Source organism: Notolepis coatsorum, assembly GCF_963971535.1.
Source record: "Notolepis coatsorum genome assembly, chromosome: 2".
Classification (NCBI taxonomy): Eukaryota; Metazoa; Chordata; class Actinopteri; order Aulopiformes; family Paralepididae; genus Notolepis; species Notolepis coatsorum.
Window position 1 is genome coordinate 227642773 of NC_140166.1, and position 23913 is coordinate 227666685.

The 23913-nt window shown below is 43.0% G+C and overlaps 6 protein-coding genes across 6 annotated transcripts in view; all 6 read left to right on the plus strand.

Moving 5' to 3' along the window:
• LOC311246792 (histone H1-like) overlaps positions 1 to 13041 on the plus strand; it is a gene marked incomplete at both ends in the record, with an annotated part of 57152 nt that extends 44111 nt beyond the window's left edge. The window contains one exon of the mRNA XM_084337041.1: positions 12944 to 13041. Coding sequence (XP_084193167.1) covers positions 12944 to 13041 — 98 coding nt within the window. The remainder of the gene's footprint in view (positions 1 to 12943) is intronic.
• Positions 4685 to 5251, plus strand: LOC311248892 (histone H1-like; the record flags this gene model as incomplete). Its single annotated transcript, XM_084338121.1, has 1 exon — positions 4685 to 5251. The coding sequence occupies one exon, from the start codon at positions 4685 to 4687 to the stop codon at positions 5249 to 5251; it is 567 nt and encodes a 188-aa protein (XP_084194247.1).
• Positions 13042 to 14891: 1850 nt separating the features above from the next.
• LOC311247092 (histone H4-like) lies at positions 14892 to 15203 on the plus strand (the record flags this gene model as incomplete). The annotated part of the gene is made up of 1 exon (XM_084337403.1): positions 14892 to 15203. The coding sequence occupies one exon, from the start codon at positions 14892 to 14894 to the stop codon at positions 15201 to 15203; it is 312 nt and encodes a 103-aa protein (XP_084193529.1).
• A 1283-nt stretch (positions 15204 to 16486) lies between these two features.
• LOC311246950 (histone H2A) lies at positions 16487 to 16870 on the plus strand (the record flags this gene model as incomplete). Its single annotated transcript, XM_084337213.1, has 1 exon — positions 16487 to 16870. The coding sequence occupies one exon, from the start codon at positions 16487 to 16489 to the stop codon at positions 16868 to 16870; it is 384 nt and encodes a 127-aa protein (XP_084193339.1).
• A 1126-nt stretch (positions 16871 to 17996) lies between these two features.
• Positions 17997 to 18846, plus strand: LOC311223851 (histone H3.2-like; the record flags this gene model as incomplete). The annotated part of the gene is made up of 2 exons (XM_084308615.1): positions 17997 to 18052; positions 18564 to 18846. 2 exons carry the CDS (start codon positions 17997 to 17999, stop codon positions 18844 to 18846), a joined length of 339 nt encoding a protein of 112 aa, XP_084164741.1.
• Positions 18847 to 21868: 3022 nt separating this feature from the next.
• LOC311247050 (histone H2B-like) lies at positions 21869 to 22243 on the plus strand (the record flags this gene model as incomplete). Its single annotated transcript, XM_084337343.1, has 1 exon — positions 21869 to 22243. One exon carries the CDS (start codon positions 21869 to 21871, stop codon positions 22241 to 22243), a length of 375 nt encoding a protein of 124 aa, XP_084193469.1.
• Between the last annotated feature and the right edge of the window lie 1670 nt (positions 22244 to 23913).

Genomic DNA, 23913 nt, shown 5'->3' on the forward strand with positions numbered 1-23913 from the left:
ACACATTTTCCACAACAGGAGCTTGAGCCATCTCATCCGACCCCACGGCGTCCAAAAGGTCGTCAGACGGCTGCTCTCGTCGTCAAGTTTGCACTGTAAAAAGGCATCGCGAGCATCGGCCAGTGTGAAGAGGCGGGCCTTTGGCAACTTGTACAACACATCTTCCGGTGTAGGCATATGGTAGTGAGACCTCCGCAGCGCTTGGTTGAGAGGCTTCGGGTCGATACAAATCCTTATTTTATCTGGCTTTGCCACCGTCACCATGTTACTTATCCATGGTGTGGGCTCAGTCACAGGCGTGATGTTGCCGACCCTGACATGTCTGTCAAGTTCCTCCTTGACTCTCTCCTTCAGAGCCACTGGGACATTCCTTGGTGCGCACTGCACCGGCACCACTTCAGGATCCAGCTCAAAGTGTATCACTCCCGGGACCGACTCGATTGGGTCATTAAAAACGTCATGATAGTCTCTCAGCAGCTGCACTTTTGTGAGGGGCATAGGTGGACTTATATCAACTTTATTAAGTTCATCCGGAACCGTGAAGCTCACGAGGCCCAGACGTTCGCACGTGCTCCCCCCGAGAAGAGGCTTCTGCTCGGTGTCGACTACCTCAAATGTGAGATTGTGCTTTTCTCCGCGGATGACACATTCAGTGTGAAATTTTCCCAATGATGGCATGATTTCCCCAGAGTATAGTTTCAACCTGGCCGTGCTCTGGTGTAGCGCCGCTCTGGGTGACAGCTTCTCTTTAATCCTGCGGCCCATGACATTGCAGGTAGAGCCTGTGTCCAGCTGGCACTGCTGCTTTTTTTTTTATTTAGGCTTAGATTCACAAACCACTTGCGCCCCTGCTGAGCCTTTGCAGTATTTACACATTCAGTGACTTGAAACAGTCTATCATCTGTATCTGAGTATTCCCCCTTCTTGTCATCATCTTCAAGCACATTTATCTTTTTTACTCTGTCAGACCTGCTACCAGCCTGGCATACCTTGGCAAAGTGATTTGCTATGCCACATATCCGGCAGGTTTTACTATAGGCTGGGCACTGCTCTCTGCCCCGTTTGTGGCTCCCCCCACAATATTTACAGCTCCACTGGGGCTCCCTCTCCGCTGGCGCCGCCCTCCTTTAAAATGCGCGCCTCTCGCTCTGTCTGTCAGCGGCATTCACACTGTCTGTCTGCGCTGGCGGGGCCATCACCCTTATATGTCTCTCGGTCAGTTCAGCGAGCCAACAGATTTCAGTCGCCGCTAGTAACGTTAACTCACGTTCCCACAGTAAGCGCCTCCTGGTGCCTTCATTTGCGACACCCAGCACAAGCCTGTCCCGAATCAGCTCATCCTTCAGTGCGCGGTATTCACATGCTGACGCTCTCTCCTTTAGCCTCGTCAGGAAACAGTCTATTGGCTCATCAGTCTCCTGTTTGCAACATCCAAACATGTATCTTTCATAGATCACATTCTTTGCCGGCTTGAAATGATCCCTCAATGCGCGCAAAATATTAGCTGGGTCCTTACGTTGATCATCCGTCAACTCGAGGCTGTGTGTATAAACATGACGGCACTCACTTTCCATTAGCCGTCTCAGCGTGGCTGCTTGAACTGGCTTCGGCTTTTCATTCAGACCGGTAGCTAGCAAAAAATCATCAAACTCTGCCCTGAAAACATCCCAGTTCTTCGCCAAATCCCCAGACATGCGCATGCCCTCGGGCGCTGGGATGCTGTTGCTCGCCATGGCGTGGTTTTATTCCTTATACGTTTGTTTCTTTCGGAGCTCCCGCTTCTGACACCATGTTTCAGTATATCTTTTATTAAACTGAGGTTACAGCAGTGCGCATGTCAACACATCACATCCGGTCAAGCACCACTAGGTGTCCCTCTAACACAGGCTATAAACATATGCCTGTAACAGTGTCTGTCGGGAGATGGAATTGTATATCTTACTTATTGATTAATAAATGACTAGCAACTGTAATCATAGTTTGGATGGCTATTAAGTTGCAAATTATATATCAGTCAAAATCCTGTGACTTTTAGGTTGTTGACGAGTAGCTAGATTGGATAAAATTCTAGCTTGTACATCACAATTATACAGTAAATGAATATCACCTGCTCTATTATAACCTTGATCAATGATACATTATTGGTCTTTATAATACACATGGATAATGTTTATTTTAGCATTTTCAAAGTGGAAATGCTATTCGAAAAATAATACATTCCAGGCTCATATAATTATAATGAAAAAGATGAACCACCCCATACTAGGGCTGCACGATTTTGGGAAATAATCTAATTGCGATTATTCTGACAGATATTGCGATTTGCGATGCGATTAGAACATATTTTTTTATTTTTTTTACAAGAAGCATGTTGCTGCTTTCTGTAGTCGGGTCCCAACTGCAAAATTACTGTATTACCCTGTATTATACACTTTTACTATCATGTATAGACTATTCTGCTTTGTGTTTACATGTGATGTATTGTATACATGCACATGTATTATGTTCTTGTGTGATGTATCGCACATTTTATTGCTGTGTGATGTATTGCAAATGTTATTGCTGTCATCTTGGCCAGGTCTACCTTGCAAAGGAGATCTTGTATCTCAATGGGTCCTCCTGGTTAAATAAAAAAAATAAAAAAAATTGCAGGCTTGGCGATTTGATAATTGCATCATTCCAAATCGCGATTTCGATTAAAAAACGATTAATCGTGCAGCCCTACCCCATACCTATGTTAAATACATTATTACAACAACAATACGCTTTTATAACATTGTTGACATCAAACGCCAGCAATCGGAAGTCTAAAATATGACTTCAGCAATACTGATCATCGCTGGTCCCCTCTCCCTCCATGTTTCGCAGGATATGCAGCCTCCACATCTGGCTGAAATGGTACTCTGCTCATCAGGCATCCCCTATGGTTTGGACTTCAACAAATGCACTGATACACCACACCATGCTCTCTCCACTCTTTCCACTCGTAATGTTAATGCTTCAAATCTAGTCACAATTTCTCTAGATGTGTGTGTCATACAACATAAAATCACAGATTTGGGCCTAACTTTTCTGAGCAGCATTTACCAATAAGGACACTTTTGATCAAACTGATCAGCAGCTCAATCGTTTATTTTGTGTTTCACGAGGTGCTTTTTTTTAACCATGGTACCAGTCATTATATAAATGATGTACCATGGTACAGCCATAGTAAATGTAATGGAACCAGTAATAACATGGTATAGTCCATTTTAAAACCATGATATCAATGGTACATGGCATAATTTTTTATCATAGGAATGCCAGGATACATTTTTGTAAGAGATGTTTTCTGATGATGCTGAGTTGAGCCGATGGTTTCCTCTTGTTTGGGCTACTAAACAGATGACACCAACATTTACACAGGACTGGTTCTCACCATGGGCCATGTGTACTATAAACCAATGCCCCACTATGGTACAGGTAGTAGACTAGAAACATAGTATGTTTCATTCCTTGAACCATTTCTTCAGAATGTATCAACATGTACTACACCAATAGACACTAAAAATAGAGGCCTTGCATGGACTGTTTGTGTACTTCTTTCTTACAGTATGATTTTATTATGATCCCCATTAGCTGATGCAAAACATCAGCTACTCTTCCTGGGGTCCACACATAACACATGTTACAGATAAGACATGTTCAGACAAGCAACCAAGTGGAATTAAAAATCAAAAAGTGACAACACTTTCTTTCAAACATATTACATGATACCGCATTCCTAATCATAATGGAATCATACATAGTACAATATACATTACATACCACTATATATTAAATATGCACTCAATTCACAAGCAGTGAGAAACCATATACTCTTACCACCTATTTGATAGGCTACTAATATTCCTGTCACTAAAAATACAATAAAGTAAAAATAAAAGTAACTATGGGTATGTGTGTGTCTACATAATGTGCAGGCGTAGGGCTGTTAGAAGTTGTTTCAGTTGTCTTTTAAAGCCTGTATTGTAAACAAAAAGCTAAATGTAGCTATGTTTCTTGTATACGGTACATATTCATAAAGGTAGGACTAATTTCAGTTTTTTTTTATCCATATATAGGCCACATTAAACCTTCCACTAAAGGAAGTCGAGGTCACCCACACTACAGGCCACCACCAACAAAAGACTGTGTTTACCAACACCGAAAAGTCACCAATTTAAAACAAAACGCGTCACCCCAGATTACTCATCTTTCTTTCAGTCCCTTGTCAGGTAGCTCGGCTCGCTGGAAAACGAGATTTTGTCGGATTCTAATTTACTCTAAAGAATTGTAAGAGATAAATACAAGAAAAAAGTAGCTGCACAACAGTGGTGACGGCACACATTATTGTTTTGGAGCGTTCACAGATTAACCACGTTTCTCCAAATAGTTTGATTCTGACGGGACATGTGTCTACTAGCTGGGACATTTGGCGTTAGATTTCTGCAATTTTCATAGTTGTGTATTTTAACTATTTTATGCGAAGAGAAAACACAAGCGACAGAACATTTTGACAGTACAGAGGCGGACCGGGCTGGTTGAGTCTACATGGCTCTCATGCAGTGTTTAAGACCAGCCCCCCGCCTCGGCCACACTATCAGTCTGTTGACGCTCCTAGTTACTTCAGCTTGTTTTGTTTCGCAGCAGAGAACGAGAGAAGATGGCAGAAGTCGCCCCAGCTCCAGCTCCCGCCGCTCCGGCTAAGGCTGTCAAGAAGAAGGCAGCTCCCAGACCCACGAAAGCAGGTCCCAGCGTCAGTGACTTGGTCATCGAGGCAGTATCTGCTTCCAAAGAGAGGAGCGGCGTGTCTCTTGCTGCTGTAAAGAAGGCTCTGGCTGCCGGTGGCTACGACGTGGATAAGAACAAGGCTCGTGTGAAGACTGCCATCAAGAGTCTGGTGACGAAGGGGACCCTGGTCCAGGTCAAAGGTACCGGAGCCTCCGGCTCTTTCAAGATCAACAAGAAGGCTGAGGTTAAAGCCAAGAAGCCAGCGGCCAAGAAACCAGTCGCCGCTAAAAAGCTTAAGAAGCCTGTTGCAGCTAAGAAGGCTATTGCAGCCAAGAAGTCTCCCAAGAAGGTAGCAGCCAAGAGTCCCAAGAAGGTAGCAGCCAAGAGTCCCAAGAAGGTAGTAGCCAAGAGTCCCAAGAAGGTAGTAGCCAAGAGTCCCAAGAAGGTAGTAACCAAGAGTCCCAAGAAGGTAGTAGCCAAGAGTCCTGTAGGTGCCTAAATGCCTAGTCTGGTAATTAAGAGTAATTTCAGTTAATAGCAGTTAATAGAAAAGCATTTTGGCCTTGTATTTCATAGGATAAATAGATGGATATTATTATTATAGAAGTTAAAATGTTTTCTTTGTTGTTAGTTTGTTTCTTACAGGATATTTGGCTGATAGGCCGAGGGACTTTTAGTTTGACAGGATAACGGTGATGTCATTGATTACTGTCAGCTGCGGCAAGGTGACAGCTTTTGGTTTAGAAAGAAAACAACGCAGATTTTACCGGTGTTCAGGCCAAGTGATGAGAGAGTGGAGCCAGACAGTTTTTAGACCTCTCTCTGGATAAACTTTGTTAATCTCGCTGCTCTATGTATAAATAGGAAACAAGAACGTGTAAAGCCGAGTTGGACATTAAATAGTTGACACTACTTCGTGGTCGGTGCTTTTCTTGTGCGTGGATATAGAACGGGAGGATTCAAAGACTGAGAGCGTCTGAAGCTTACGGCATCAACAAGTTTCGGATACTACATTTTGTCTAAAAACTTGCTCATTAAAAACGGAACTTGGATTTGGACAGGCCTGACTGGAAAAAGGAACTTTTCGCGGAACGAAAGAAAAAAGAAGACGTCAACAAGTAAGATGTATCTTGTATGATTTGCCCGAAAGAAGACGTCAAACAGTAAGCTGTACTATGCTGTATCTTGTATAATTAGCCCGAAAGTGGCGTATCCCATTGGAGCTATAACTAACGTTACAGAATACGATCAATGAAAAAAAAAGCATAACACTAACAGCTTGCGGTCCGGATTGAAAGTAAAAGTAATTAAACGCGCGTCTGGCTTGCGCGCTCTCCCCAGGTGACTGACATTTTACTAATTGTGGAAAGCGACTGCCGACCGGTGATTCAATAACTGTATCAATATGGAAGGAATTGAAGTCGGTGGCAAAAGGATAGTCAAATTGACGGAGAAAGCCATGCAGGAGCAAGCTGCTAAACGTGAAAAGGCACGCAAACACAAATTATCAACGCTAAATAACATGATGAAAGAAATATTGACATTAAAGGAAGATGATGCAAACGTCAGCATTGTCAATAATAAAATGCGTGTTGATTTCAGTAATTTGCAACAAGAGCTAATACAAGTCAACACTGAACTGGGTCGTTTTGTGTCAGAGGAAGAATATGAAGCTGATCAGAAGAATTTTGAGCCTAAAATTGAATCACTGAATTTATTCTTCTGGAAATGTGAGGAATGGATGAAAGAGGTCACAAAACGTTCTGAACCGGCTGAAGATGGTAACAATCAGGAAAAACATATGGATACCAAATCTAAGTCTGGAACAGTAACAAGTAGATGCTCATCAAGCTCTCGCTCAACAAATACAATCAGACTGACTGCACAGATGGAGCGAGCGGCTCTACAAGTAAAGGCCACCGCTTTAAATGAAAGGTTAGCTCTTGAGCAGGAAGAAGCAGACTGGTTAGCACAAAAACGATGCAAGGAGGCTCAACTACAAGCTGAGGAAGTGAGGTTTGAAGCAGAACAAAAAAGAAAGCTAGAAATACATGCAATGAAGACCGCTCTCGCTGAGTCAGATGCAAAAATGGGAGTTCTGGAAAATTATGAATGTACTACATCAAATGACAGGACTGTCTTAAACATTGAAAAGACAGATGAAAGAGAAGAGAGGAACTTCCAACCGCTATATCAGCGTGCCTCACCACCTCCCCCCAGTACACCAGAGGACGTGCAGCTTCCAGCAGCACCACTAACGACCAGCATATTAAAAGCAACAAAAAGGGAATTAAAAGAAGGATGGGAGCTTCATAGCCTAAGCAAGGCTATCTCCCAACAGGCGAATGTCACAGAATACCTCGTGAAGAATCACAAAGCTTCATTACTTCCTGAGCTCACCATTCCAACATTCACTGGTGACCCTCTAGAATACAAGACATTCATCAGATCTATGGAACATGGAGTGGAAGACCGCACCAGTGACAATCGTGACCGTCTACAGTTTCTGTTGCAGTACACAAGTGGACAACCACATGAGCTGGTCAAAAGCTGCATTCACATGGAGCCTACTGCAGGCTATACCAAAGCAAAACAAATGCTGAAACAGTTCTTCGGCGACGACTTCAAGATAGCGGAAGCCTACATCAAAGAGGCTCTGGAGTGGCAGACAATCAAGCCTGAAGACGGTGCAGCATTGCAGTCATTTGCATTGTACCTCACAGGCTGCTCCAACACAATGACGGATATAAGCTACATGGAGGACTTGGAAAACGCATCCAACATAAGAGCGCTGGCTAATAAGCTACCGTACAGACTCAGAGAATCTTGGAGAAGACACGCCTGCGACTTACAAGAAAGAACCAACAAAAGGGCAAAGTTCAAGGATTTCGTAGACTTCGTCAACAAGCAAGTTAGATACGCTCTACACCCGCTCTACGGAAACATAAAGGACAACACTACAGCCACAAAAGAACCAAGTCAACAGAGAACAAAAGAATACAAGACAAGGACACACAAGTCACAAAAGGTGTACGCTACAGCAGTTGACTCCCCCAAGGCTGAAATGACTAGAGGCATGAAGGAGAGCGACGAACGTGCAACACCAAAGACTCCAACCGCTGCAGTGGACGTAAACAGCAAGCCCTGTGGCTATTGCAACGGAGAGCAGCATACCCTTACAGTTTGTAGAAAACTCAAGAGCAAACCACACAAAGAGAAGATAGACTTTCTAAAAGGCAAAGGTCTATGTTTTGCGTGTTTGAAACATGGTCACATGAGTAACAGCTGCACAGACAAAGTGCAGTGTCAAGAATGCTCTCGACAACACCCCACACTGCTTCACTACAACTTTAAAGATCGCTCTAAAGACTCTCAAGAGGAAGCGAAGTCAACGGAACAAGAAGTGACAAGTGCTCTTGTACAAATGATGGAGGCCTTCGGTGTCACTGGGGCCGGAAAGGAAGATTGCGCTCTCTCGATTATTCCAGTGCGCGTCAAGGCACAGAAGGGAACCAAGGAAGTAACGACGTACGCGTTTCTGGACCCGGGTAGCTCAGCTACTTTTGCCTCAGAGTCGCTGATCTCACAACTGAACATGGATGGACGCAAAGCAAGCATCTTGCTGCGAACAATGGGATCAGAATCTGTTGTGGACACAAATATTGTGAATGGACTGGAAATAAGCAGCCTGGATGGAAAACAATTCATCAAGCTTCCAGAGGTGTTTTCTCGGAAAACCATTCCCGTCTCCAAGGAGAACATTCCCCGGCAAGAGGATGTCAGCCGATGGCCTCACCTAAAGGAGGTGAAGCTTCCCACTATCCAAGCTCAGGTTGGATTGCTCATAGGAGCAAACGTCCCGAAGGCAATGGAGCCGCTCCAAGTGGTGAGCAGCGTGCACAAAGGACCATATGCCGTCAGAACGATCCTAGGCTGGACAGTTAATGGACCGCTCAAAGGCGGAAGTGACGCAAGCCAGAAGAGCAAGCGGACAGCAGTGACCGCAAATCGGATCTCAGTCGCCAGGCTAGACGAGCTTTGGCAGCAGCAGTTCAAAGTAGACTTTCCGGACGCCGGACAAGATGAAGACATCGAGATGTCAAAGGACGATCACCAGTTCATGAATATGGTGTCACGATCCTCAAAACTTGTGGATGGACATTACAGTGTTTGCCTGCCAGTCAAGAACAAAACACTGTGCTTGCCCAACAGCAGATCAGTTGCCGAACAACGTGCGCTGAACCTACGAAAAAGATTCTCGAAAGACGACAAATTTTGCACAGAGTACGTGGCGTACATGGATAATATCCTCAAGAAGGGCTACGCTGTGAGACTCGACAACGCTGATCAGGAGTCAGCAAAAGGAAGAAAGTGGTATCTGCCTCACCACGGAGTCAGACATCCAGTTAAAAAGAATCTACGTGTCGTCTTCGACTGCGGAGCAAGCTTTCAAGGAACATCACTGAACCAGCAGCTTCTGCAGGGACCGGACCTGACAAGCTCCCTAATAGGGGTCCTGACAAGGTTCAGACAAGAGACCGTGGCGGTCATGGCCGACGTGGAGGCTATGTTCCACCAGGTCAGAGTCAGCGATGAAGACACCGACCTCTTCAGATTCCTCTGGTGGCCTGAAGGGAACTACGAAAAGAAACTCGTCGAACACAAGATGTTAGTCCACATCTTTGGTGCAACATCATCGCCAAGCGTTGCAACGTTTGCACTGCAGAAATGTGCAACGGATCACGAGGAAGAGTTTGGCCCTGAAGCAGCCAAAACAGTCAAGAAGAACTTTTACGTCGACGACTGTCTTAAGTCGACCGCCGACGAAGAGACAGCCATCACTCTTTGTGCTGGCTTACGAAAGATGTTGGCAAAAGGTGGATTTCGCTTGACGAAATGGTCGAGCAATAGCCGAATGTTGCTCAACTCGATCCCCGAAGAAGAAAGAGCCCAAGGGTTTCAAGACCTGGACTTAGACGAAGACAACCTGCCGGTGGAGAGAGCATTGGGGATCCAGTGGTGCGCCGAATCAGACCAGTTCAGGTTCAAGATCAACCTCAAAGATCGCCCGCACACTAGGAGAGGCCTGCTTTCCCTCGTCAGCTCTATCTTCGACCCTTTGGGGTTTCTCGCTCCAGTGGTGCTGCCCGCCAAGATACTCCTACAGGATATTTGCAGGCAGAAGTATGGCTGGGACGAGGAGCTACCAGATAACATCATCCAGACATGGGAAAAATGGATCTCAGGACTGCAAAGGCTTGAGAACTTCGGAGTGGACAGATGCATCAAGACGAAGCAGTTTGGAGCTCCAGTCTCCGCACAGCTCCACCACTTCGCCGACGCAAGTCTAGAGGCTTATGGAACAACAAGCTACCTGCTACTGCGCAACGCGACTGGCATAGTTCAAACTGCCCTGATGATGGCAAAGGCGAGGGTCGCACCCTTAAAGTCTCCAACCATACCAAGGATGGAGTTGACCGCGGCCGTAGCTGCCGTCAAGATGGACAAGTTTCTCAAGAAAGAGCTCGAACTCGAGCTGCAAGATTCTATCTTTTGGACCGACAGCACAGCTGTGCTGAAGTACTTGAACAGCGAAAGCACAAGATTCAAGACATTTGTGACTAATAGAGTCATAGCTATCCTGGAGCATTCTCAGACCTCACAGTGGAGGTATGTCAATACCACTGTGAACCCCGCAGATCTCGTCTCAAGAGGACAGACTGTTGACGCATTCCTGAAGGAACAAAGCTGGCTGTCGGGACCAAGTTTCCTGCACTGTTCACAAGACCAGTGGCCCAAGAACCCAGATCCTGGAATGCTGGACGTCGATGATCTGGAGATCAAAGGAGTAGCTCAAGTGCATGTCATTCAGGCGGAAGAGCCGAAAGACGCAACAGGACAGTTGATGAACCATTTCTCATCCTGGACAAGGCTTAAACGCGCTGTTGCCTGGTTTCTGAAGCTGAAGGTCCTGCTTAAAGAGCTGAAAGAAGAGAGAAAGGCACCAGATGGAAAAAGCAAAGTGAGCCGGTTCAAAAAGGCTTTCCAAGGAACAGGCCTCACCTGCAAAGATCTAGCCATGGCAGAAAAAGAAATTGTCAAGCACACCCAGAAACGAACCTTCAAAGAAGATTTGACAATGCTAGTGGAACAAGGAAGGGTGAAGAAAAGTAGCTCACTCTTCAAGTTGAATCCAATACTGGAGGATGGAATCATGAAAGTAGGAGGAAGGCTGAGCCGAGCGGCAATGCCTGACGAAGCCAAGCAGCAAGTAATCTTGCCCAAAGACTCGCACATCACAAGGCTTGTGCTGAGACATATTCACGACAACACAGCTCACGCAGGAAGAAATCACATGTTGGCTCAGCTGCGTCAAAGGTTCTGGATACCTGGAGCAAATGGAGCCATCAGACGTTTTTTGCATAAGTGCGTCACCTGCAAAAGGCTACATGGAACAACTGGACAGCAACTCATGGCAGACCTACCTACCTGCAGGGTCCTGCCAGACGACCCCCCCTTTACAAGAGTCGGCGTTGATTACTTCGGCCCATTCCTAGTGAAAAGAGGAAGAGGGGAGGCAAAAAGATACGGAGTCATCTTTACGTGTCTCGCTATACGAGCCGTGCATCTAGAGGTAGCATCTTCACTCGACACAGATGCATGCCTGAACGCAATCAGGAGATTCCTTGCGAGAAGAGGACAAGTAAGAGAGATGTACTCGGATAATGGAACCAACCTCAGGTCAGCTGACACTGAGTTAAAGAAAGCGTTGAAGACGTGGAATACCAACGAGATAGAGAAAACCTTGCAGCAGAAAGGTATCCAATGGCACTTCAACCCGCCAGCAGGCTCTCATCACGGAGGGAGCTGGGAAAGGATGATCCGTTCCGTACGGAAAGTTCTAAATACAACAGTGAAGGAACAAACCTTGGATGAGGAGGGGCTTCACACTCTGTTGTGTGAAGCCGAAGCCATCATAAACGGCAGACCCATCACAAAGGCATCGACGGATCTCAACGACCTGGAGGCTTTAACGCCCAACCACTTGTTGCTACTCAAGGTCAAGCCCCAACTACCACCCGGAGTATTCAATAAAGACGATCAGTACGCTAGACGCAGATGGCGACAAGTTCAGTACATCACAGACGTTTTTTGGAAACGCTGGTGCAAGGAGTACCTCACCCAGCTCCAAGAACGACAAAGGTGGTCCACACCTAGAAGAAACTTCAGTAAAGGTGACGTGGTGCTGATCGTGGATGATACTTCGCCCAGAAATTCATGGCCACTTGGGAGGATCGTGGAGACCTTTCCTGACAAGAGAGGTTTTGTTCGCCAAGTGACAGTCAAGACCAAGACCAACGAGCTTCGTCGCCCAATAACCAAGCTCGTCCTTCTTCACGAGTCTGAGGACTTTTGATGAACTTTATTCCGAAGGCAAAGCCTCACCTCGGGTGGGGAGAAAAAGATGATGAACCGAAGTCAAGTCTCTGTCATGGGCAGAGCGAAAATCAAGATCTTCACTTCTTCAGTCTAGTTTAATTTTGAGACTTTAGATTGTGATGTTTAAGTTAAATGACATTTAGACGCCTTAAGTTTATATTTTTGGGTAATTGTTTCAAGGCTGTTGATAACAATTAGGGGCCGGAAATGTAGGTGCCTAAATGCCTAGTCTGGTAATTAAGAGTAATTTCAGTTAATAGCAGTTAATAGAAAAGCATTTTGGCCTTGTATTTCATAGGATAAATAGATGGATATTATTATTATAGAAGTTAAAATGTTTTCTTTGTTGTTAGTTTGTTTCTTACAGGATATTTGGCTGATAGGCCGAGGGACTTTTAGTTTGACAGGATAACGGTGATGTCATTGATTACTGTCAGCTGCGGCAAGGTGACAGCTTTTGGTTTAGAAAGAAAACAACGCAGATTTTACCGGTGTTCAGGCCAAGTGATGAGAGAGTGGAGCCAGACAGTTTTTAGACCTCTCTCTGGATAAACTTTGTTAATCTCGCTGCTCTATGTATAAATAGGAAACAAGAACGTGTAAAGCCGAGTTGGACATTAAATAGTTGACACTACTTCGTGGTCGGTGCTTTTCTTGTGCGTGGATATAGAACGGGAGGATTCAAAGACTGAGAGCGTCTGAAGCTTACGGCATCAACAAGTTTCGGATACTACAAGTCCCAAGAAGGTAGTAGCCAAGAGCCCAAAGAAGGCGAAAAAGCCTGTTGCTCCCAAAAAGGCTCCAGCGAAGAAGGCTGCCAAGCCCAAAGCAGCTCCCAAGAAGAAGTAAGCGTCCAAGCAGAACATTGTTCACATCAAAAGGCTCTTTTAAGAGCCAACCACCATTTCCCATGAAGGAACAATGCATTCTAATGTAATAGTATACATTGAGGGGAAGGGGTCTTCTAATTATACAAAACATGTATTTCATTTTTCGGAAGGAGTCTTCTAATTATACAAAACATGTATTTCATTTTTCGATCTGTAGTTATTTGAACCAGACGGGGAACATTGAGTCTCACTCCTTCCAAGCCAATTTGTATATAATCATATTGCTAATTAATGATTAATTAAAATATAGATCAGACTGCATATCACATCCATACATGTGGAAATTCATAAATTGCTGCCATCATGGTGCATTTGTTACCTCGTAATGACTGCTATGGTACTGTTTCAATGAGCCGGAGGGCTGGATGATATGAATCACAATTATTGTCTAAAATTATATATATATATAGTTATATATAAAGTTATATATAGTTACAATATATTGCTAAACTTTCAGTCTAGCCGACTGATCAAATCAAACCACGGCAGAACGATGCATTAGTTACAATGGATTACAAAACAACACATTTCCTCGTCAACATAAAGACTTTAAGTATTCATTCATCCCATTTATGGAAACAGTACATAAGCACAATTGCATGTATTCAGACCGGTTTGGTTAATTTGTCTTGTCAATGTTGCGCATGTAATTAGTCTTCTTGGGGAACACGCCGGAGTTAGTTTAGTTCCTCTTCATTACGCACAGCCAGCTGCAGATGACCGGGGATGATACGTCTTCTTCCAGTGAACAAATCTAAAATACAGATGTATATTATTTAGGTCAATAGCATACCCCACCCTCTTCATCTTATTTATATATTTGTCTCTGTATAACACTCAAGAAGGAGGTCTGAACTATTACCTGTAGTGTGCTCAGTGCTTTCTGAAAGGACAGTTATGAAATATTAGTACACTACCCACAAAGAAGCTTTGTTCTGGTCAAATTACAGCATAGCATACTGTAAGGACAACAACAACAAGGTAGTCGGTCATGGCAGATACATGAGACTATCTCAGTGTAGCAACGCACAAGTATGCATTTATATCACATACAAACAATATATTTCACTAGCAGGGCACAAGCATCCATTTATATCACATATACAAACAATATATCTCAGTATAGCAATGCACTGAGCCACATGAAGTTGATAAAGACAGCTTCATGGGCCAAAACCAAATGTAGGGATCTGAGGTTTTTAATCGGAGCAAACATGGAAGAATGACACAGATGAACAGATGGGAATATGTGGTAATTCAGTCATGTACTTGACTGACACGGTTCCCAGAGGAACACTGGTCTACTTCAGAAAAGGGGCCTGCCTGCTACAGGAACAATTCACAAGAATCAAATTAGAAGTTTTCTTTTCTTCGTTGTCACACACACACTTTTGACCAGTTAAAAGACAATGTGGATGCAATTTTCATAATTCCAAAATATTCTTATGATACTTATTGTTTTACGATCAATGAAGTCCGGTTGTGCACTACAGTGCACATCTTGTAAAGAGTTAAGTAAAATATATATATATATATATATATATATATATATATATATATATATATATATATGTTAAATGTTTAAAAAAAATAATACAAGTGACAACACTTTTTCCCCTGGTTCTCAGGATGATGTATTGTATTGGGAAAACAACACTTCCTCAAAACATGTTCAGACGTAAACCTCAAACCCTCCCTCCACACTTGTCCCTGCGCGCTTCTTGGTCTCAACCACGTCCTCAGAGAGGGTTCAAAGAAGCAGGCGGTTGGCCAGTTGCTACATTCGTTTGTTTTCTTACATACGTTACAATGAGTGGAAGAGGAAAGGGAGGTAAGGGACTTGGTAAAGGGGGCGCTAAGCGTCACCGCAAAGTGCTTCGTGATAACATCCAGGGAGTCACCAAACCCGCTATCCGTCGTCTGGCTCGTCGTGGCGGAGTGAAGCGTATCTCCGGTCTCATCTACGAGGAGACTCGTGGTGTTCTCAAGGTCTTCCTGGAGAATGTGATCCGTGATGCCGTCACCTACACCGAACACGCCAAGAGAAAGACCGTGACCGCCATGGATGTGGTCTATGCTCTGAAGAGACAGGGACGCACTCTGTACGGCTTCGGCGGCTAGACTTTCATTCAACCCTAACTATCCAAAACCCAAAAGCTCTTTTCAGAGCCACCCACCATATCACTGAATGAGCACACTCTACATACGTTTATTTGTGAAGAGTATTAAACTGAGTTGACTCAGGCATAGCACCGAATTTGTTTTAGCATTTAATTTAATCCAGTCACTGATGCAATGCCTACGGTTCCTGACGTTGCTAGGTTATTCCTGCATTGGAATTGCCGTGTAACTACAGTGTGTACATATAATGTAAAACTTACTAACTCATGGTGATTTTAATAGTGAGAGGACGACCGTGAAAGACGTTTCAGTGACCAGTACACTTAGTCTCATCTCACAGCAGGGCTTCCTGAACAATTACAATTAAATTGATATGCCTCAAGATTATTCGTACAACACTTTGTAAGTAATATATTAGATTCAAATCTATTGAAATCATACAATGCAATTACAGTACAATGTAAAGAAGGCATCAAACTATAGTGCAAATATAACAGTTAAATGCAATAGTAATATGCTATGTATACAGGTGAATAAACTAGCTATAAATGAGTACAACTGAGTAATAGTGCTAAGCAGATGTATGTACTGTACAGAGTTGTAGTATTAATATGTACAGTGATCAGCTATAAAGACACTATGGTACATACTGGCAAGCAGGGTATGGGTAACGAGTAAGAGTAGGAAAGGAATATAGATATAGTATACAGGTATGTAAATAAAAAAAAATGTTTGGAAGCGTGGATTCGCTACTTGTAGGCACTGGAAATCTAAAGGGCGCGAACCTATTTCAGCACCATGGACCGGACCACACTGACGAAACCATTTTGGAAATGGGGAAAGCATGCAGGCTTAACCCAAATGGAGTCCAGACAAGGAGCAAACATGATAGTTCGAATTGTATTTATTTTTAATCATAGGGTCATATGTATTACTTGTCAGCAGTGTAATCGATAACTATTATATCAGTTATATCAGTTAGTTCTTGCCATTATGAGAAACTACGTTTTAGTCTTCACTTCAACAAGAATAATACGCTGGTGTGACGAAACTCTGGCCATACTAACGCGGAGGCGCAGTCATTGCTGATTGGTCTCAGCTCTGGGAGTTCGTTACTCCGCCTACATCTCACACGATTATTGGAGGACTGGTCTTTTGGAAAAACCGCCAACAAAACATCTCCCCTGATTGGGTGAGAAAACACAAGTCTGACTGACTATAAGAGGTCTCTCCAACTCACCGCATTCATTTTCTAACTCGTTTAACGTAAGAGAATAATAAATATGTCTGGAAGAGGCAAGACTGGAGGAAAGGCCAGAGCTAAGGCCAAGACTCGCTCCTCTCGCGCCGGGCTTCAGTTCCCCGTGGGTCGTGTCCACAGACTGCTGCGTAAAGGCAACTATGCTCATCGTGTTGGAGCCGGTGCCCCGGTTTATCTGGCCGCTGTGCTGGAATATCTGACCGCTGAGATCTTGGAGTTGGCTGGAAACGCTGCCCGTGACAACAAGAAGAGTCGTATCATCCCCCGTCATCTGCAACTGGCTGTGCGTAACGACGAGGAGCTCAACAAACTCCTGGGAGGAGTGACCATCGCCCAGGGTGGTGTGCTGCCCAACATCCAGGCTGTCCTTCTGCCCAAGAAGACCGAGAAGGCTGCCAAGAAGTAAATTATTTAGCCTCTTCGACAAACTCCACAAAGGCTCTTTTCAGAGCCACCCACATATTACCGAGAAAGCAATACTTCTATCTATAACCATGCCTATTATGACTATTTAAATGTACTGTCTTCACACCTACAATTTCCACCTGGGAGCAACAAATCACCTTACTGAATAATCTTGGTATAGTCACTAGTTAGTCGCTTTGAACAATGCACAATTCTATACCTACATCTAATATATCATACAATTCATAATACCATGTATATAATGTTATACCCTGTGTAATCACTTCATTAAATATCGCTATTGCACTACTCTTGTTGGATGCCAAACATTTTAGTTGTGCTGTATTATAATGGCTACATTTGAATCGAATCTAAAACAGTTGCGTTAGTCAAAAACCCTCTGATACTAAAATAGACCAGGAACCACCTTTTGTTGTCCCAGGAACCCACATCTGAGAATATGTATTGGATATGATTTAGTCCAGAATTCCATAACTGGTGTGGAGATACCAGAGGAGAGAGTGAACCCAGAATATTATCATAATACATTATTTAATTGTGCTAACTTCTAGTGGAGAAGTGGTTCACAGCAATATAATTAGAATGTCCTTCTGTTTTTAACTGAATCTCTTTCATTGTTTTCAAATTATGTTCCGGAAATTAACACGATATAATTAATAAACAAGGTATAGAGACATGTGATGACGACGATGTCACTATTCAGATCCTAATAATGCACCTGCATAATATGTGTTCAACACATCATCATTTGAATATTATGATTATCCAGATGATAAACCTGCTTGTGAGTTTAATCTAGGTTCTATTCCCCACTAACGTTCGTGCAAGGCTCATTCTTATTGGTCAAATATATTTTGTCCATCATCATCACCCAATCAGAGACGGACGGAGAGGAGGTTGGGTTTACATTTTGGCGGACTTTTCATATACCTTTCCACCAATGATAGACGATTTAGGCGTTGGAAAGGAAATTATAATGGCGACACAGATATAGACCAATCAGCATAAGACGCGCCCCCACTGAACCGACAATATAAAGCCATGTTTTGTAGTATTGTGTTACATTATTTCCTTCTATTTTAGAAAGAATTAACTGAAGTAGCATAATGGCTAGAACCAAGCAGACTGCTCGTAAATCCACTGGAGGAAAAGCTCCTAGGAAGCAACTTGCTACCAAGGCTGCTCGTAAAAGCGCCCCGGCTGATTGATTGATTGATTGAAAACTTTATTAACAGATTGCAGAATGGGTACAATACAGTACAGCTCAATACACACAATTGTTAAGGGGATGCAGACCAGAGAAAGACTTTCGTCTTGTTTCCACCAGGGTCCCCCATTTTCAATTCATCAGGACATATATGACATACATGACATACAGATAGTCAGTACTGCTACATCTATACATTTATGACATACCAGATTTGCAAATACAGTACTGTTTGTGATACAGAAGGAGTCAAGAAAAGGGAGTATATACATTTGACGTAGAAACTGTACATTGGAGGAGGTTGGGTGGGGGGGGTTGGGTACACTGGGATATTGACAACCATACTCGGTAATTTACATTGGAGGTGGTTGGGGGGGGGGGGGGGGGGCACACTGTATAGACAAGCAAAACTGTACATTGAGGGGGGGGAGACTCTGTACAAACAAACAAAGCCCCATCGTTACAGGCCCGGTACCGTGGCTCTGAGAGAGATCCGTCGTTATCAGAAGTCCACCGAACTGCTGATCCGCAAGTTGCCTTTCCAGCGCCTGGTGAGAGAAATCGCGCAGGACTTCAAGACCGATCTGCGCTTCCAGAGTTCCGCTGTCATGGCTCTTCAGGAGGCTAGTGAGGCTTATCTGGTCGGTCTGTTTGAGGACACCAACCTGTGCGCGATCCACGCCAAGAGGGTGACCATCATGCCCAAAGACATCCAGCTGGCCCGCCGCATCCGTGGAGAGCGCGCTTAAATAGGACTCCTCGTATATTCCCTACCTAAAAGGCTCTTTTAAGAGCCACTTCAATAACTATGAAAGTATATTCCTTATTCAATTGTGTGTATATATTTTAGTTATTATACAATGTTATTATTATATTATATTATTATACAACGTGGGTTTAGTTTATTTGATTTATTTTAAAGGGACAAATACATGGTGATCTAATGCCTGTATCAGTGTAATACAATGAGTTGGTGTACAAAGTACATGCATGTCCTAACTATAGTTGTGAGTATATAACTCCTAAATGGCACATGTAGAACTAGACTAAATCGGTTGATAATCATCATCCCTCGAGTTCTAAAATATAAAATAACATCTTGGGGAGTACAACAGAGTTTTGCAATGTAATTCGATGAAAGCCCTGTGTCAAGAAGAGAGTAAAGCAGAACAAACTCATGGCTGAAACTCTTCTGCCCTCTACTGGCTAAATGAGAACTTAACCCAAAAAGTATAACTCGTACTGTGATGCCTTGAATTCATGAATACTTTGGTTTCTTCTTGCATATCTCCACTGTGGTAAACCTCATAAATGGCCACAATACTTGATGAATTGAAGTTAATGGAGATTTGGAGCAAAACATCTGTTTACAAACTATTTTACAACCTGCAATCCAAGTCTCATGCAGTTGTCCATGAGATGTCTGTCTAACAAGCCAGCTATATGGGTTGTGTTGGATAGCAGAATAATTTAGAATGGTGATTCATCTTGAGCCAAACTACGTGTGTATCAAAGTTTTGACGCACACCGGCTGGCTAAGAAATAACATATTCACCCAGGCCATGGCCAATAATTATAAAACGGGGTAGCTCAAAGCAATCTGCTCTGCCTTGTACCATCTTGCCACCTCTTCAAGAAATAAGTCTGCTGTTTATACCATCTCTACCTGTGCCAGTTGGTGCACAATAAATGGCAGCATACAGATGAATGTAAATCAAAGTAAATTCTATTTGGAACATTATTATGTATTAATAAATGTAAGTGTAAATCTTACTTTCATATTAGGCTACTTGGTAACCGTTTTATAAAAGCAATAGCTCACTTCGTGACATGCTGTTATTATATCACAGGGCTGTCAGCAAGACGCAGGGTCGAAATATAAATATAGCTGTGATATTGCTTAATTAACACAAGTCATTGTTGGCCTAATCGGTTATGATACCAAAAATATGAGCATATTCCCCATCACAATTACAGTCTGAATGGCCAATATATCAAACGTGGAGAGAACTTTATCATTGATGAAGAACAAAACCTAAATCCATAAAAAAAGGGGGAAAACTTCATATCTGCACTTTGCGAGGCATACGTTTTACGTGTTTTACGTGTAATATAGTCCAAAAACAGTGTATACGGTGTGTACAGTGTTATTGTACATTGCTAACATACAGTTTATATATTATATATTTTTAATCAACACTTCACATGTAAGACTATAGTGACAAGACCATCTCTTACATTCCAAATTTAGAATAAGACTATGTTTGTATGTGGACAATTAAGGTAAATTAACATACAATTTAATATTTTTTCATTTATTTTTTTATTTTACTTTATTTATACAGGAAATGGTAAAAAAAAAAAAGGACATTTCACAATGTACATTTAAACTGTCCTGACTCAGTTACAAACAGTTTTTCAGCAGGTTCCTGTTCTGCAGCACATGAAACAATAATTTAAATACAAAACAAATAGGCAGTTGCACTACATACAATCATATAATCCTGACAAAGACATTGCATTATAGTCATTGTGGACAGCAAGGACAAACATACAGTCATAGCAGTCAATACAAATCGACAGTATCAACCAGATTAAGACCTATATGAAAGAGTCAGATCAATGATTACAGATGTGTTCTAGCATCAGATGTTGTTTGTAGGCCTGTTTGAAATGTGAGATGGAGGTTATTGTTCTGATGTGGAATGGGATCTCGTTCCAAATGTTAGTGTTTGTGTGGAAAAATGATCTTATTCCATAGTTATTTTTGTAAGCCGGTACTGGAATTAGTGCATGTGAGATTGATCTGGTGATGCGATCTTGACTTGTATTGTGTCTTGGGAGTAAAGCTGTGAGTGTCGGGGAAGAGTTATTTCTGAGCATAAAAGATAATTTAGTGGTTAGATTTTTTGTGTCGGTCTGAAAAGTTGTAGCAGAGGAGTGTGAGAGTGCAGTTCAGTGGTGAGTACAGGGTGGACATTTACCATGAATTGTATAAGCGCTATTGTAAAGTCTTGCTATGGGTTCTGTAATTTCCTTTGTTGTGAGGGACCAGATTGGGAGACAGTAAGACATTGTTGAAAGAAAAATTGCATGCAGATATGTATTTGAAACAGTGATGGTGAGATCTGCTAGTGTAAACAAATCGTTTTTGATTTGCCTTCTTGACTAAGTGCAATTGCAGTGACTTTTCCGTGTTCAATTTCACCATGGAAGTCAATGGAGAGAGGAGGCTAACATTGGGGAGTTGTGTTCCTGACAGCACAAACATCAATAGTCATAATCATCTGTTTATAACATGGTGGTTGACCTGGATGTTGTGGTACAACCAGGAGACTGGATCAATATAGTCTTAAGCACATTATTATTGAACAAATATCTTTACTTTTGATTATATATATATAGTGTAGGTCTAGGATACTTTAATACTTGTATGTATACTTTTACTTGATTAGAAACTATTTAAATGAGAAGTACTTTAAATTGAGGACTTTTTGCAGTACTATTCTATTAGTGTATTTAGACTTTTGCTCAATACTTTTCCCAGCACTGCCAAATAATAAACCAAAATATTGTCAATGTGTACATTGTCTTATCATTCCCTTTTTATCCATGATGAGAGAGATGCATGTCCTATTAGCTTTACACACGTGCGCCACGCCCAACCAATCGTATCGTAGAAGCCACGCAGTACTATTTGCATCGACCTCCTATAAATAAGGCAGGAAACGTAAGCAACCGTCACCATTCGATTCTGATAAGCCGTCGAATATGCCTGAACCAGCCAAGCCAGCGCCCAAGAAGGGCTCCAAGAAAGCCGTCACCAAGACAACTGCAAAGGGTGGCAAGAAGCGCAGAAAGTCCAGGAAGGAGAGTTATGCCATTTATATTTACAAAGTCCTGAAGCAGGTTCATCCCGACACCGGCGTTTCCTCCAAGGCCATGGGGATCATGAACTCCTTCGTTAACGACATCTTCGAGCGCATCGCTGGAGAAGCCTCGAAATTGGCTCTCTACAACAAGCGTCGCACCATCACCTCCAGGGAGATCCAGACCGCTGTGCGTCTGCTGCTCCCCGGTGAGCTGGCGAAGCACGCTGTGTCTGAGGGAACCAAGGCTGTGACCAAGTACACTAGCTCCAAGTAAACTATGCTGTTCACTGAAGATTAACCCAAAGGCTCTTTTAAGAGCCATCCACTCTGTCATGAGAGAGTTATTCCTATTATTATTCTCATGATCGCGCTGTTCATCAAAGTGGTTATGGAGTGCCGGGTATTTCCTTTTTAAAATTATCTAGTTAAAAATGTCCTACATTTCGTTTGTACAGATATTATCATGGTAGGGGTGTCTGTCTGTGTCTGTGAAAGACCTGGCGCTGCTCTGATGGCTGCCTCTCTGATCGCTCCGACGAGACTGTGCTTTATTTTGTTAATTTTTATAGTATTAGGAGTTTTATTTGCACCAACTGTTGGTGCATTATATGTGTATGACCGTCAGTCAATCATTGACATTGGATTAAGAAAAACTTACCGTTTGGATTGCTCTCTGGATCGGATCGCTGAACAGCAGAAATGGCCCACCGAGATCCTTTGTTATGCCGGCCATGGACAAGACCACCAAAAGCCGCCGCGAAGACGAGGAAAAAGGTCTGGGATCCGAAACAGGCTGAGATCCAGACGACACCGTACACCACTTCCCAGTATATTGCTAGCCAATGTACAATCAATAGACAATAAACTGGATGACATCCGAGCAAGGATTCAATATCAAAGAGACGTTAGGGACTGCAATGTCCTTTGCTTCACCGAAACATGGCTAACACCGGAGGTTCCAGATCACGCGATTCAACCAGCGGATCATTTCTTTATCCATAGGAAGGATCGGACACAATCAGAGTCCGGTAAACAACGTGGTGGAGGTATTGCCTTCATGTTTAACAAAAATTGGAGTGATCCAACGAATGTGAAGGAATTATCCAATCACTGCTCCCCAGAACTGGAATATATAACCATCAAGTGTCGTCCTTTCTTCCTCCCGAGGGAGTTAACGGCGATCATCCTGGTCGGAGTGTATATTCCACCGCAAGCCAACAACAACGCCGCGCTCTCCAGACTACACGACGAGGTAAACAATATACAAGCGACGAACAAGACCGTAGCAGACTACAAAGAGTGACACGTTCAGCCGAACGCACAATTAGAGGGGGGCTTCCCACCCTCCAGAACATTTACAACAAGCGGTGCAAGGGGAAGGCTAAGAGAATTATTAAGGACTCGAGCCACCCGAACAACTGCCTCTTTGAACTGCTGCCGTCAGGCAAGCGATACCGGAGTCTTATGGCGAGCACAGAAAGACTCAGAAGGAGCTTCTATCCCCAGGCCATCAGGCTGCTAAACGAACAATAATCGCTAAACGAACAATAATCACTATGCAACAACCATCAAATGCACACAGCACACACACCCACACGCACACACACACTCACTCAAACAAACAACACACTGCAGCACCCACTCTCCACACTTTAGATCACACAAACACACTTACACTTTATATTTATTGATAAAGGATTTGCACTACAACTCGTACACCTACTGTGAATTGTACCTAAACTGCACCTTGTCCATTTATGCCTTGCACTATATAGTATTGTATATTAGTACACTGCACAGTATTGTATATTGTATGGTAACTACGTCTACGAACATTGTACATATGTCTAAACTGAACACTGTGACCTCTTTTTTTTTTTTTTTTTCTTCTAATTTTTACTATGTTTTTATTTCATACTTATCTTGTCATGCACAGTCTCTGGA